This window comes from Rattus norvegicus, chromosome 1 (genome assembly GCF_036323735.1).
Source record: "Rattus norvegicus strain BN/NHsdMcwi chromosome 1, GRCr8, whole genome shotgun sequence".
In the NCBI taxonomy this organism is placed as follows: Eukaryota; Metazoa; Chordata; class Mammalia; order Rodentia; family Muridae; genus Rattus; species Rattus norvegicus.
The window spans coordinates 191,053,022-191,065,791 of NC_086019.1; the positions used below are offsets into that span (position 1 = coordinate 191,053,022).

At 58.0% G+C, this 12,770-nt stretch overlaps 3 protein-coding genes and 1 long non-coding RNA gene across 11 annotated transcripts; 1 reads left to right on the plus strand and 3 right to left on the minus strand.

Annotated features, from left to right (window-relative positions):
• Positions 1-206: 206 nt before the first annotated feature.
• Pagr1 (Paxip1-associated glutamate-rich protein 1) lies at positions 207-2,533 on the minus strand. The gene is made up of 3 exons (NM_001393856.1): positions 1,637-2,533; positions 1,394-1,476; positions 207-666 (listed from the first exon to the last, which is right to left on the minus strand). The coding sequence occupies exons 1-3, from the start codon at positions 2,113-2,115 to the stop codon at positions 467-469; spliced, it is 762 nt and encodes a 253-aa protein (NP_001380785.1). The 5' UTR covers positions 2,116-2,533; the 3' UTR covers positions 207-466.
• Positions 1,941-6,611, minus strand: Prrt2 (proline-rich transmembrane protein 2). Of its 4 annotated transcripts, XM_063267784.1 has the most exons (5): positions 6,555-6,611; positions 6,206-6,288; positions 4,582-5,536; positions 4,090-4,222; positions 1,941-2,562 (listed from the first exon to the last, which is right to left on the minus strand). In XM_063267784.1, the coding sequence occupies exons 3-5, from the start codon at positions 5,470-5,472 to the stop codon at positions 2,480-2,482; spliced, it is 1,107 nt and encodes a 368-aa protein (XP_063123854.1). In that variant the 5' UTR covers positions 5,473-5,536; positions 6,206-6,288; positions 6,555-6,611; the 3' UTR covers positions 1,941-2,479. The 4 variants fall into 4 exon arrangements, 3 of the variants coding, with proteins under 3 accessions (XP_063123854.1, NP_001263399.1, XP_063123850.1); NM_001276470.1 differs by lacking the exons at positions 1,941-2,562; positions 6,555-6,611 and adding an exon at positions 2,751-3,939 and having other exon boundaries at positions 6,206-6,341; XM_063267780.1 differs by lacking the exons at positions 1,941-2,562; positions 6,555-6,611 and adding an exon at positions 2,762-3,939 and having other exon boundaries at positions 6,049-6,376.
• A 638-nt stretch (positions 6,612-7,249) lies between these two features.
• Positions 7,250-12,701, minus strand: Maz (MYC associated zinc finger protein). 5 transcript variants are annotated; one of them, XM_039091680.2, is made up of 6 exons: positions 12,084-12,701; positions 11,367-11,453; positions 10,443-11,293; positions 9,999-10,062; positions 9,563-9,734; positions 7,250-8,280 (listed from the first exon to the last, which is right to left on the minus strand). In XM_039091680.2, the coding sequence occupies exons 1-6, from the start codon at positions 12,117-12,119 to the stop codon at positions 8,126-8,128; spliced, it is 1,365 nt and encodes a 454-aa protein (XP_038947608.1). In that variant the 5' UTR covers positions 12,120-12,701; the 3' UTR covers positions 7,250-8,125. The 5 variants fall into 5 exon arrangements, with proteins under 5 accessions (XP_038947608.1, NP_001103789.1, XP_063130995.1 ...); XM_063274925.1 differs by lacking the exon at positions 7,250-8,280 and adding an exon at positions 8,615-8,817; NM_001110319.2 differs by lacking the exon at positions 12,084-12,701 and having other exon boundaries at positions 11,367-11,868.
• Positions 8,659-9,657, plus strand: LOC134483860 (uncharacterized). The gene is made up of 2 exons (XR_010060989.1): positions 8,659-8,797; positions 9,438-9,657. It is a non-coding gene; the product is annotated as an uncharacterized LOC134483860 (long non-coding RNA).
• Positions 12,702-12,770: the final 69 nt, after the last annotated feature.

Below are 12,770 nucleotides of genomic sequence, written 5' to 3' on the forward strand. Positions count from 1 at the left end.
TTCTGCTTCAGTGCTAACTGGTGGGGTTGGATGAGTCTAGGAAATCAGAGGACCTGGTGGGGGGGGCAGGGGGGTTGGGGTAAGGGGGAGGTGTTAGATGATGGCTGGCTGCACCTCTGCCTCATCTGGCTTCAGTATATCACTGTGGAGGGATACAGTTCTGCCTCTGCCCAAGTAAGAACATGTGCTTGGGTTGAGCGGCAGTCTCTCCTCTGAAAAGATCATCAGGCATCTTTTATTAGATTCAGCATATCCAGCTCAAAACTGTAAACAGACACTAAACAACAACAACAACAACAACAACACACACACACGCACACGCACACACACACACACACACACACACTCTCCTGCAAGGCACTGCGCTGGGAGCTTGAGGCTTTTTCTGTTACAAGAGCCTGGGATGGGAAAGGCCGGCCATGCTCAGCACAAAACAGTCTGCACCTGTAGGCCAGAGCAGCAACAGTCAGTACTTTCGCTGCCTGGGAAAGAGACTATTTCCTGAGGATCGGAGTGGAGGGCTGGCAGGGCTGGGGCCTTCTGAGTCTAAGCTGAAGAGGTCTCTCCCGGTCCGAAGGATCTGCTCCTCTAGTTTCTTATGTCGCTTCATGTCTGAGAGGACTTTATCCAGACGCGCCTCCCGTTTCTGGCTCCGGGCTGAGCTTCCTAAGAAGGTAGGAAATGTGACACCATTAAGCCAGTGAGCATCCCCAAGCCCCTACACGTAGAGATCTTGTTAAATACATACTTTTTAGGCCTGGGGAGCACAGAGAAGCAAATGTTGAGGTTTGGGCCACACACAGGATGGCTGATATTAAGCTAAGATACCCATAATGCAATGGCTGGGGAACATAGCCATCAAGTGCAAAGGTCCTGGGGCAGGAGGCAGATTTATTCTGAGTACAGGGCACTGGGGCAGAGGCACTGGACATGCTCTTCCCTGTGATGGAATCCTCTGGAGGAGTACAAGCAGAGAAAAGACAAGACTTCACTTAGAAGGACTACTCTGGTTGCTAAGACCAGGACTGCGGATACTAGTTAGAACTGTGAAAAGTGTCAACAAGAGAAATCGAAGGTGGAACTGTAGAAGTGGAGCTAATTAATGCAACTTGCTGTTGGCTTAACCAGCTGGGAGAGAGCTCAAGAATGATTCTGAAAGTAAACTCTAGAAAGGCGACGGGCTGGGATGTCAGGAGATCTTGGACTTTTGGGAAGGTTTGTGGGTCTCTGACAGAAAAGTATAGCATTGACCTAAGTCAGAAATAGGCTGCCACTGTGTGAATGCTCCATCTTGCATGACGGCAGAAATCAGCCAAGGCCTCAGACCAGCCCTCTTCTGAGGTAACTAAAAGAGGCCCTTTACTTCCCCTCAATTCTTCCCTCTCATTCCTACCTGGTGTACGTCTTCTGTCAATCAGTGAGTCCTTGGGTGTCACTGGCTCATCATCAAAGTCAAACTCTGTAGGCATGTGCGGCCTGAAACAGGGTGGACAGAAAGCGAAGGGTGAGAGAAGCTCTCCCAAACACCTGCTGGCATACCCCAGCCCGCTGCCTCTCCCTTTCCTGCTCTCCCCTCCCTCCAGTTTCAGTGTTCAAGAGAGAAGTCCCGTGAATAATGTGTAAAGCATGGCCTCACTTTTCCTCCTCCTCCTCTTTGGCCTCTGGCTCCTCATCTGATCTCTCCTCTTCACTCTGGGCCTCAGGAGTAGGCGGCCGGCGGGGTAGGATCTCCGCTTGAAGCTCCAGAGTACCTTGGGTAGCCAGCAGTTCATAGAGCCGCTGGATTTCGGAGGGTGGGGGCATCCAGGACTGCCCATTGGCCGGCAGCTCCACCTCCTCGTCGCTGCAGGGCACGCACCAGTCTTCGGATTCTCCCTCGGCACGCTCGTCGCTCACAGCGCTGGAAGCTTCTAGTGCCTCCTCAGCCCTGGATGCCTCACGCCCGGCCTCCTCCTGACTGCCTTTCCCCTCTTCCTCGGCCTTACTAGCCGAGACAGAGGGACCTCCAGTGTCCTCCACCGCCAGAGCCTGGAGGCCGGAAGTCACTTCCCCTTCTTCAGACAGAGGCGCCGCTGTGCTGCCTGCAATGGTTCCATGGCCCAGGGCAAGGGACATAGAGTACTAGAGAAGAGCCCAGCAATATAGGAGACTCTGGAGTACCAAACCAGGGTGCCTCACCCAAAAGGCTTTAGATCAAGTGGGGGTCTAAGAAATCACCAACGAGGCAGTCCAACAACTGACTGCGGCCAGAGCACGGTCCCCAGGAGGGGGCGCTCAGGTCCCTGCTAGGACAGACCCCACCCCACGGATCCAGAATTCTGCCGTTCCCAGGGACCGGCAGGAGACACGCTCGGAGCTGGAAAGGGAAGGGCCTGCTTTCTCGCTTTCACATCGCCTTCTCCATCACCTGGATGGAAGCCATTTTTTTAAACCCGGCAAACCTAGTTCGCGTCTACTCAGCAGCGGTACAAACCTGGAGCTAAAACCCGCCTCCCTGGCTGCGCAGGATCGCAGTACGCAGGCGCAGAGAAATGGCGCGCGGAGGCTCCGTGGTAGTCAAAACTACTTGGAAGGGGAAAAAAAAAAAAAAAAAAAAAAGAGACCACTTGCGCATGCGCAATGAGGCCCTCAGGCATCACTAACTTCGGCCCATACTAAAGATGGCCACTGCGGCAGCGCATGCGTATTCCGTTCACTAGGGCCTGCCAGAAAGCAGTACCTTGACTCTGCAAACCAACACAGGGACCAACTGAGGCCAGTCTCATGCATTCTCTGTTTATTAGTGTTTAAGACTCATGCAGCATTCAGCATACAAAAAGGGAGACTCAGTTTTATTTTTTTAAAGGAATTTTAGTTTTCCCCCCAACTTTTTTTAAAGAAAGAAAACAAACAAACAAACAAAAAAAACACCGACCAACTCCGAAATGCATCGCAGCTGGCTCTCTGCCTCCTCAGTGGGCTGTCGCGTGCAACAAACCTCCCTCGTCCTCTTAGAGAATATTACAGAGCTCGCGCCCTTCCCTTGCTCCCTGCAGTTGAGAACTTTGGTCCTTTTTAAATTTTTTTTAAAATTCTACTGTTTACAAAGCACATAAATGGACCTTCGAGAAACTCTTGAGGTTAAAAAGCCCAAATGGGCAGGTCAATTTAGGCTGACTCTTCAGCCACAGCTATACCCCTTCCTCCCCTGAATGTTCAGAACCAGGACTCCCACTCTTGTGCAAGTACCCCAGGTGAGGTCTGGCTTGCCAGCTTTGCGACCCAATAGGCACCTTAGGGGTTAGGGTGGGGGTATGATCTGGGCCTGGGTGGTCCCCAGTAGAGAACAGTCAGAGCCCCTAGCTAGGCAGACCTCTCCCCACACCATCCTTCTTCCCTCAGCCTGACCTAAGTACTGCAGGTTTTGCAGACTAAGTGTTGGCAGGAGGGTGAAGACGCTAAGGGAAAGATGAGAAGGGGTCAGGGGATGTGGCAAGGGGAAAGAATGTTAGGGAAGGGAAGAAAGGGATGGGTTAGATACCAAGACAATGAAAGTTGGGAGGTCAGGGTTAATTAAGGTTCAGAGGATTCCAGGGGCAGGGAGAAGTGCAAGGAGGCTGGGAGGGATGCGGAGGTGCAGAGTACAATTTAGATGTTCAGGGAGGCGTCCAGAAGTGCAGAGGGGTTTTCAGAGTGCAGGACTAGGGGGGTCAAGAGGCAGGAGGGGAGATCTGCAGGCAAAAGTGCAGGGAGAAAGGAAGCCTACGGCTGGCAGAGGAGCCTGGCAGGATGCAGGAGTAGGGAAGAAGCTGTAAACAAGGCCCGCTCAGGCTCCCTCAGTCCCTAGGGGTGGGGGCCAGGGCCATGGACTGGGATTCTCCCAGGATTGGGATGGACCCAAGACAGCTCCCAACAGGAAGAAAAGTCTTGGAATGCAGGGCAGAGCCCCTCACTTATACACTGTGGGAGAGGAGAGGGAAAGACAGACAGGGAGGAAGGAAGAGACAAAGGAATAGGGAGGACAGACAGGAGAGAGCAGGGTCAGGGGTTAGTAAAGCTGCCCTTGTCAACCCTCCACACCTCCCCTTCCTGTCCCCGACCCCCACTCACCGCCTAAGTTGATGACGCAGGAGGCGATGATGATGAGGACCCCCCCAACCAGCGCCACGATGCTTAAGAGCTTGGCTACTCGACCCAGACGTTGAGCCCCATCCACGTCCCCCTGTTGCAGGCTGTTCCGGGACTGGGGTGAGGGTGAGGGGTTTGGAGGTATCATGGCCCAGGTCAGCAGGAGCCAGCCCAGCAGGGATCAGGTGAGAGTCCAGAGGGAAGACAGCCCCATTGGATTAAGGAAGGAGAATTGGGGATGCAGGAGGAAATGGGTACAGGTCAGCAAGATTATATGAAACATCTGTTTCCCTCCCACTTGAAGGGCAGTAGTGCCTTGGAGGGTTAGGTGAGAGGCAAGCAAAGGCCTGGCAATTGGAAAAGTGGGATCCATGCAGAGAGGTGAGGGAAGGTGTCGTTACTGGGGCTCTGGGCTGACACTGGCAGGAAGCTGGGAGCCATAGTACACTTGGGCCGGGGTCCCTTGGAGCTCACCATGACGGCATAAGCGAAGGCCACAATGTTGACAGGCCACATGGGGCAGAAGCAGGACAGGATGGCAAGGATGATATAGTCCCGAGGTTTCTGGGTGCCTTCACCCCCTTCCACCCCAGGACCTGCCAGCTGGGAGCTGGGATGACGGCTTAGGCTACCTCGAGGAGATCCTGGATGCCCACCATGAGCCCTTCCTATTCTGTCTTCCTCAACCAGCTTCTGCAGCACACGGGGGGGTGCACCATTGGCTGGGGGTGTTTTAGTTGAGGGTGGTGAGTGAGGCTGGGGGGCTGGGCCCTCTTCCCCATCACCAGCCTGAAGGGGAACCACTGCTCCATTTTCTTGTTTTTCCCCTGTACTTTCTGTCAGGACCTCTGTGGTAGGGTTCTCTTGGGTGGGGGGCTCTGCCTGAAGGGGTGGTTTAGGAGGAGGCTGGGAAGTTGGCTGAGGGTCTGACTGGGTATTTAGCTGCAAAGCCTGCTCTGAGGTTGGCTCAGGAGGGGCTGCAGACTGCTGCTCAGCCCCTTGCTCTGCTGTAGCCTCTCTGTTCACCTCTGGTCTGGATGCCGGCTCTTGGCATGCCTCTTTGGGGCTGGGGCAGGTTTTGGAGTCTTCTCCTGGGTTTACACTGAGGTCTGTGGCCTGGACTGTTTCTGGGGTTTCAACTGGGGTCTCTGTGGTTTCTGGTGCCAGCTCAGCCTTAGGCCCTGAGTCCACAGGGGCTGCAGTGGTGTCTGGGCCTGACTGAAGGGCCTCTGGCTGGTCTAGGTTCTCTGCTACAACCTGGACAGGACCCATTCCTTCTTCAGAATGCCTGGGACCTTCTGAGTGGGTGTTGGAACTGTCTTCTACCCCCTTCATCTCAGAGACCTCAGAGCTACTGGCTGCCATCTTAGAGAAGAGAGATGGGAGAGGGCCGGTGGGGAAGAGAAAACAGCAATGACAGTAGCAAATCCTGGAAAAGGAGGAGACAGGCTTGGTGAGGAGGGAAGAAGGTCTCCCATCACCACAGGCCCAAGAGGGCTAGGATTCTGATTTAAGGCTAGCCTGTACTGTCCCTTGGGAGAGGAGGAAAAGTTGGGGTTTCCTTTGCTTTAAGGTGGGACACCCTCGGGTGGAGAAGTGTTCTGCTTAAAGTCTGCTTGGAGAGTCATGGGGAGATAAACCCTTTTCTAAACAGAACTGCTCTTGGGTCTGTTTCTAGATCCATCCAACACACCCAACAAGACCCAGACTCTCAGCTCCCAACTCAAAGGTGCATCAGAACATCAAAATCTGTGCATGCACCAGATACTCCAACAGGCAGACGGACAGAGGACCCACACACTCTGTTCCTTTTGTACCCTTCCCTCCTCTCTGAGCACCACCTGAGAAGTGCAGCAGGTTTTTCTACTGCGTATTTGGGTTCAAATGCCCGTCTGCCTCCTCCCAGTCCCTTCTTGGGGAGACCCAGTATCTTGTGCATACCTTCTCAGCCCTTCTTTTAGGGGTTCCCTTGTTGCTTTCAGCAGAGGCCAAGGGGGAGGGGATCTTCTCCTGATGGTACGACGCACCCAGCACCACCCTCTAGTTCGCCTGGCACCTGCATTCCCATGCCACCCAGCTGTCTGTCGTCCACACCTACCAGCAGTCTCAGTTCGTTCCAGTCTCATCCGTGGCCAGCCTCGGGACTGCTCCTGCGTCCCGCCGCCGCCGCCGCCGCCGCTGCTGCAGCAGCCGCAGACCGGGGAGGGAACAAGTCTGTGAGCAATGAAGGGAGGTGGCGGGTCTCCCCTCCTCTCTCCTCCGGGTTTGCTCGGCCCTTCTTTTCTGGTCCCCTCCCTTAAGCTCCACTGCTGCCGCGCCGCCCCCGCCCCTAGCACGCCTCCTGCCCCTCCCGATAGCCCAAGGGAACCTCGTGCCAGGCCCCGTGTTACCTGGGTAACCGGCCCCGGGACCACTCGTGCCCCCTCCCTGCCTTTTCTCACGCGCACCTCCTGGTGGGGCACCCCCTTCCTAAGTCCTCGGCCCCTCCCGCCAACGGTCACCGGGGGATCCTGGCAGAGACGTAGGTTTGCGAAGAGTTGGACCAGTGAGGATTGGGTGGGTTAAGCAAACAGGTCTAAGTTTGGGGCGGTTGCAGGGAACTGCGTGGGGTTTCACAAGGGAGCCTGCAGAACTGAAGCCGTCCTTACTCCTGGAAAGCAGCAGCAGCAGTGCGTGATGAAAGCTTAAGGGTCTTTGTAAAGGTCTGAGCAAAGCCCAGAAAAGGGAATTCCAGAAAGCTAGAAACAGCTAGGGCAAGCAGTCCATGGCCATCACAGCGGGACCCCAATGCAGTTTACTGAACCCTGCCTGTAACAACCATGGGCCCTGGGGTCTACATATGCAGGCATTTGGAGGGGCATCTGTGCAGCTTGGTACGGGGTTGTGGACAGGGCAGCATCAATAACTAGCTTAGGCACCCCAAATCTCAAGTGGGTATTCCCTGAAGACCTGGAGTTTGCTCTCCACAACGTCTGTATTGTTGGATCTACCCTAAATTCGTGTTGTACTGCAGCTATCACTTTGCAGGGCAAGAAAGGTTGGGACTAAGATCAAGGCTAACAAAAAACCCCTTCCTCTCCCTAGAAGAGGTGAGGCACACACACAACAGGGGCTTGACGAAGATAACACAGGAACCCAGAGACAAGTTTTTATTTAAAATTTATTGTAATGGGGTCTGCGCAAAAGGAGGGAGGGGAGAGTGGGGAACATGCAAGGGACACAGGAACACGATGTCATGGCCAGGGCCATATCTTCTGTTGTGGGAAAGAGGAAGAAAAGACCAGGGCTGGAGCTGGGGTGGAAGAGGGAAGGGGAAGACACTATGGCTGCATTCCCCCACCCCCAGGAAGCACCTCTTATTCCCTGGCTCCCCTCCTTTACCCTGGCCCCCTAAGATTCTCTTGTTCTGCCTCTGGCCCTAGTGGCTCCTTCTGATGCTCCCCTTGGCTTTTCCCTGGACAGATACTCCAGTAGGATGCTTGGGGTTTAACCACACAACCTTACTCAAAGTATCCCTCTGCCTTCCCTGCTTCTGCCCCTCAACACCACCTTCTCTCTTTTCTGGGACAGAATCTTAATTCCCCTCCTCTCTCTCCTCCCTACCCCTGGGAAAAAAACAACAACAAAAAAAGAAAGCACCAACTCCCCAGGAAGGGGCAGCAGACAGTAGGGGAGGGGACAGGAGGAGAGCACAGGACCTTCTAAGGAAAGGCTCACAAATCCCTGGGAGGAAAGGCAAGGGCTTAAAGGTTGAGGGCAGTGGCTGCTGCTGTCCTCTGCCACCCCTGCTCACTGTCCAGGGGACTTCAACACAACTCAGGGGACAGGTGTTTGTAGGGTCAGCTCTGATAGGGAGAAGAAAGGAGCAGGAGAAACATCGTTAAAACCTAGTGAATTCCTTCTTCCTCCTCTCCGTCTGGAGGCTCCTTGGTTGATGACGTGAGGAAGTTGGTGGGAAGAGGAGACTGTACCAAGAGAGCTTTCCTCTGCTCTCCCCTGTCCTCCATCAACTTGGAGCTCACCAAGGCTGGGAGGGAAGTGGCTGAGAGCTCACTGGTACCCCCTCTGCCCCAGAGAGGGTGCCCACAGCTGTGGGAGGGGCTGCCACCACTGCTGCTGCTGCCGCTGCCGCTGCTGCTGCTGCCGCTGCCATTGGACAAACCTCACCAGTACCTACAATAAGAAACACCAAGGATCACAGCACAACCTAAATGGCAAGAAACATACTTCATACCCCAGACTTTTCAACTATTTCCCTACTTCCCCTGGGACACAGCCGTTACTTCCTATCAGGTCCCCAGAGGCTTTGGCCTGCCTGCTTACCCAGACAGAGCATGTCCATACTGCCCTCTCTGGACCCCAAGTCTCCCTAATCTGAGTGACAGACTGGCATCCCTGGCCTTCCTGAGATCCCCTATTGGGCCCTTTGCGTTCCCTTGTCCCACACATCCCATCCTGCCCCCCCAGCCATGTCCCACACCTTGCCTGGTGGGTGCAGGGGTCCCCCTCAGCAGGTAGGCTGTGGCTGGGGGGCATCTCCCGGGATAGGAGGGGCGGCCCCCCCCAGATGGGTCTGCATGTGGCCGGCCAGCTGGGCAGGGGTCTTGCAGTGCACGCTGCACAGCTTGCACAGGATGCGGTCAGCCCGCGGGGCCTGGAGCCCATGGTCCTTCACCGCGTGGATGCGCAGGTATGCTGCTGTGGTGAAGCCTATGGGGGGGGTGGGGGTGGGATGCGGGTTTGGGGTCAGCCTGGTGGAGACCCCGGAGACAGGGCTGTTCTCCTAGGCTGGGGACACCCTCCTCATGTGGCACTGTCCTCCTCCCACCACATCCTTGGTAGGCTGGGGCCAACTACTCCAGTGGAACATAGCCTTTCCCTGAGCTTGGGGCCTGTTCCGAGTGGTACCCATTTCTTAACCCTTAATACCTACAGAGACCTTCCCCCATGACAGCACGCTGTTGCCTAGCTTTCTAAAGGGCTGACTCTCAGTAGAGACGGCTGTGTCCCCCCATCCAGTGCCCCAGTCTCAGCTCCTTTAGTAAATAACCACATTGAAAACAGGTTCTGTTACTGGGTAGGGCTTGTTACACCCATGCTCATCTACTCCACCTGCCCCAAGAGTTGGAGACAAGAACTTGTGGCTGCAAAGTTGAAACCCTGGGGACAGGTTTTTTGGTGATTTCTTTCTCAAAGCAACCGCGTCCCACTTCATTTTCCCCAAGCACACCCAAGAGGCTGAGTTTCTGGTGGACAGCCTCCTGTGAGCCATGGTACTTAATTTAGTGATGTTCAGTTGCTTCCAATGGTGTTGTGCTTGCTTCTTAAAGGGTTCTCTACACGCCACGAGCTCTTGGCTGCAGCACCCTTGACCCAAATCAGTGAAAAAACCAACAGCTCTGTGCCCACCCAACCCCACTTTATCCCTGCCCTCCTAGCATCCCTTAGCATGTACCTTTGTTGCAGAGCTCACAGACATGGTGAGGGCCCTGGCTGTGCACCTTCATGTGGTCCGAAATATAAGCTGAGCTCAGCATCTTGCCACACACATGACATGGCACCTTCTCCTCGTGTCGTACTGTGTGCGCTCGGAGTCGATCCTTCGTAGCAAAAGCTGCCTCACATTTCTGGGGGGGAGGGTGTGGGGGGTCACAGGAGAGTTAAAGCTTCGGGGAGTAGAGAGAAGGGAGCAAGATAAAGGGATCAGAGCCTTGGGGATCTTTGATCTGTAGGAAATGGGCGTGAGATGACCAGGCCTTGAAGAAGAAATGTGAAAATGGAGTGAAGAGGCAAAAAGAGAGAGAAAAAGGGGGTCTGAGAGGCTGAACCCACACAGCTACAATGAGGATCAAAATCATGAAAACCAGGACAGGAGGAAGCGGGCTTCCTACCTCACATTTGAAGGGCCGCTCTGTAGAGTGCACTTGTCTGACGTGACTGTTGAGGTGATCCGGCCTAAGGACATGTTGAGGTGGGAGGGGGCGTGTGTTAGGGCTAAGGCTACAAGGTGAGGTGTGCCTCAAATCTACTTAGGTTCCTCCAAAATTCCTTTCCAAAGTCCCAGCGTTTCCCCACAGCTTCAGTCCTCAGGCAGGAGAGCTCTCAAACCAAGATTCCTCTTCTGCCCAGAGGCTACTTTCCTTCAGCCCAAAGACCCACCTCTTCTACAAAAGTACCACCCCCTGTTCCTAATAACCACGAGGCTCACTTCCCTCCTCCCTGGGAGTGGTGCCTGTCCCCAGGAACGGGAGCCGCCTCCCCACCAGCCAAAGATAGGCCACCTTGTTGCCCTCCCCCCACCATCGGCCTAGTGGGCAGCCGAGGCCCCTGCACACCGGGAGAAGCTCTTGCCACAGTGGGAGCAGTTGTAGGGCTTGTGCACAGCGCCGTCATGTGAGCGCACGTGGTAACTCATGCGGTCCTTGCGCTTGAAGCGCTGCTGGCACACAGGGCACTGGTAGGGCTTCTCGTCCGAATGCGACAGCTTATGTCGGTTCAGGTGGTAGACGTCGCGGAAGGCCTTGCCGCACATCTCACAGGCGTGATTCTTCCGGATGCGCTTTCCAGAGGCAGTCGTGGTCACAACACCACCAGCCGCCACCGCGGCCGTGCCGCCGCCAGCCCCGGCTTCTCCCCCACCCCCGCTGGCCCCGCTCAGCTGGGGGACGCTCAAGAGGCTCAGGGGCACCATCGTGGGCATCTTCATAGCACCCGAGGGGACCCGGCCAGCCTTGGCTCCTGTGTGGATGGCTTCGTGCCTTCGGAGGTTGTAGCCGTTCTTGAACTCCTTGGCGCACAAAGCGCAAATGTAGGGCCCCTTGCTCTTTGTCTTCTTCTCCAAGACAGATGCAACCGGGGCCACAGCGACCGTCGAGGTTGGGGCGACAACAGCGGTGGCAGCCGCTGCGGCGATAGTGGCAGCCGCGGCGGGGGGCGCGGCCTCGGCGGCTGGTGCGGATACGGCAGGGGGTGGTGGAGGAGGCGCCGGAGGCTGCTTCAGGGCCGCTGTGTCCACTGTGGAGGCGGCAGCAGGGGCCGGGGGTGCAGTAACCACTGCAGCGGCAGCAGCCGCAGCAGCTGCAGCCGCTGCGGCTGATTCTTGCGCGGCGGCGAGAACCGGGAGCAAGTCCACTTGGAGGGGCTCGGCCGCCGGGGCCTGGGGCGTGGGTGGGGGCGCTGGCGCGGCCTGCGGAGACAAGGCGCCGTGTGGGCCGCGGTCGCTGGTCGGCGCCTGCCCGCCCGGCCCGGCCCCTACTCACCTGGAATGGACTCTGGGCGCAGCCCTGGGAGGCAAAGAAGCGGGACTGGAGCTCAGCCCCGACCTGCAGGGGGTTCTGGGCGTGACCCTGAGGTGGCGGGAAGGAGTTCATGAGGCCGCCCACCCCCCGGGAGTCCAGGCCCAGCACGGGGAAGGGGGGGGCCAGCAGCGTGCAAGGGAACACGGGGAACATGGCCTCGGCCACAGTGGGGCCCCCGGTGCTCAGCGGGAGCCGGGGGCACGGGCCGCGCGGGGCCCGGGCTCGGGGCGCCGCCCCCGGCCGGCCGGGTTGGGCCGAGCCGAACGCATGGCCCGAGGGCCGCCCCGCCGCCCGCGCACCCCGGCCGGCGGGAGGGAGGGAAGGAGGGCGTCTTGTGGGGCGCGGAGCGCGGCGGCGGAGGCGACGCCCCCTGGGTGGGGGCGAGAGGCCCCGCGGGGCCGAGGGCCGGGGCCGGGGGCGGGGGCCCGGGCGGCGGCGGCGGTGGTGGCGGCAGTTGGAGCCTGGCGGGGCGGGGTGGGGGGAGCGAGGGAGCAGCTTCGGCCCCCGCCGCGCGCGCGCGCCCAGCCGGCGCCTCGGGGAGGGCGGGGGAGGGCGCGAGGGAGGGAGGGGGACAGCTGCGCGCGCACCGGGCGCGCGGAGGGGGTGTGGGACAGGAGGGAGGGCGGGCAGGAGGGGGTGTGGGAGGGGGGGCAGGGGCGGGGGGGCGGGGGTTGTTACCTGGAAGATGAAGCTGCTCCAGTTGCTGGGATCCATGGCGGAGGGAGGAGGGAGGTGGCTCGCGCTCACCCCGGGGCGGGAGGAGGCAGCGGTGGGGGAGGGGGGACCCGGGGAGGAGGCGCGCAAGGAGGGAGGGGGGAGGAGGGTGGGGGAGCGGAGCACACTGCGCGCCGGAGGGCGGGCGGGGGGCGCGAGGACACACAAGAGGCTGGAGCGGGCGCGAGCGCGAGTGCGCGCGGGGCCAGCGGGAGGGGGAAGTACAGGAGGGACTCTAGAGGGCGGAGGGACGGGGTAGCCACCCAGCAGCCCTAGCCGCCCCGAGCGCGAGACCCCCGAGACGGTTGCTGATTGGCTGGCGATGGTGCAGGTGGTGGGCGCGCGGGAGACTAGGCGGCTTCTCTTCCCCCACTTGAACGATTCCACCCCCCACTTCCCTCCGCCAGCGGCCGTTATTTCGCGCGCACGCGCACATAACACGGACGTCGTCGCTGAGCGGGAGAATGGGGAGCGCGCCGAGGGAGTACAGCGGGGCGGGGCTAACTCAAAGCGCGTGCTCGCTTAACGGTCGCTGTGCTTAAGCTTTCCGCTTCAGCTTTTTGATTCTTCTAGGCCACCGTCCCCTCCCCAATCCAGTGTTTTATTTACAATCTTGGCCTAGTTTGGGGGTTCCCCAAACATGGCGCCAAT

Excerpts from the sequence above, each read along its gene's own strand:
- Pagr1 (NM_001393856.1), bottom strand. The coding sequence starts at position 2,115 with ATGTCCCTTGCCCTGGGCCATGGAACCATTGCAGGCAGCACAGCGGCG. Across the intron at positions 1,477-1,636 it reads AAAGAGGAGGAGGAGGAAAA|GCCGCACATGCCTACAGAGT; the intron begins GTGAGGCCATGC and ends ACCCTGTTTCAG. Across the intron at positions 667-1,393 it reads TGACAGAAGACGTACACCAG|GAAGCTCAGCCCGGAGCCAG; the intron begins GTAGGAATGAGA and ends CTACCTTCTTAG.
- Prrt2 (XM_063267780.1), bottom strand. The coding sequence starts at position 6,233 with ATGAGACTGGAACGAACTGAGACTGCTGGTAGGTGTGGACGACAGACA. Across the intron at positions 5,537-6,048 it reads CTAAAAGAAGGGCTGAGAAG|GATTTGCTACTGTCATTGCT; the intron begins GTATGCACAAGA and ends CTCCTTTTCCAG. Across the intron at positions 4,223-4,581 it reads CCTTCGCTTATGCCGTCATG|TCCCGGAACAGCCTGCAACA; the intron begins GTGAGCTCCAAG and ends CCCTCACCCCAG.
- Maz (XM_039091677.2), bottom strand. The coding sequence starts at position 11,558 with ATGTTCCCCGTGTTCCCTTGCACGCTGCTGGCCCCCCCCTTCCCCGTG. Across the intron at positions 10,063-10,442 it reads TGTGGCAAGAGCTTCTCCCG|GCCGGATCACCTCAACAGTC; the intron begins GTGTGCAGGGGC and ends ACATGTCCTTAG. Across the intron at positions 8,818-9,562 it reads CTGTGAGCTCTGCAACAAAG|GCTTCACCACAGCAGCATAC; the intron begins GTACATGCTAAG and ends CCCCCCCCATAG.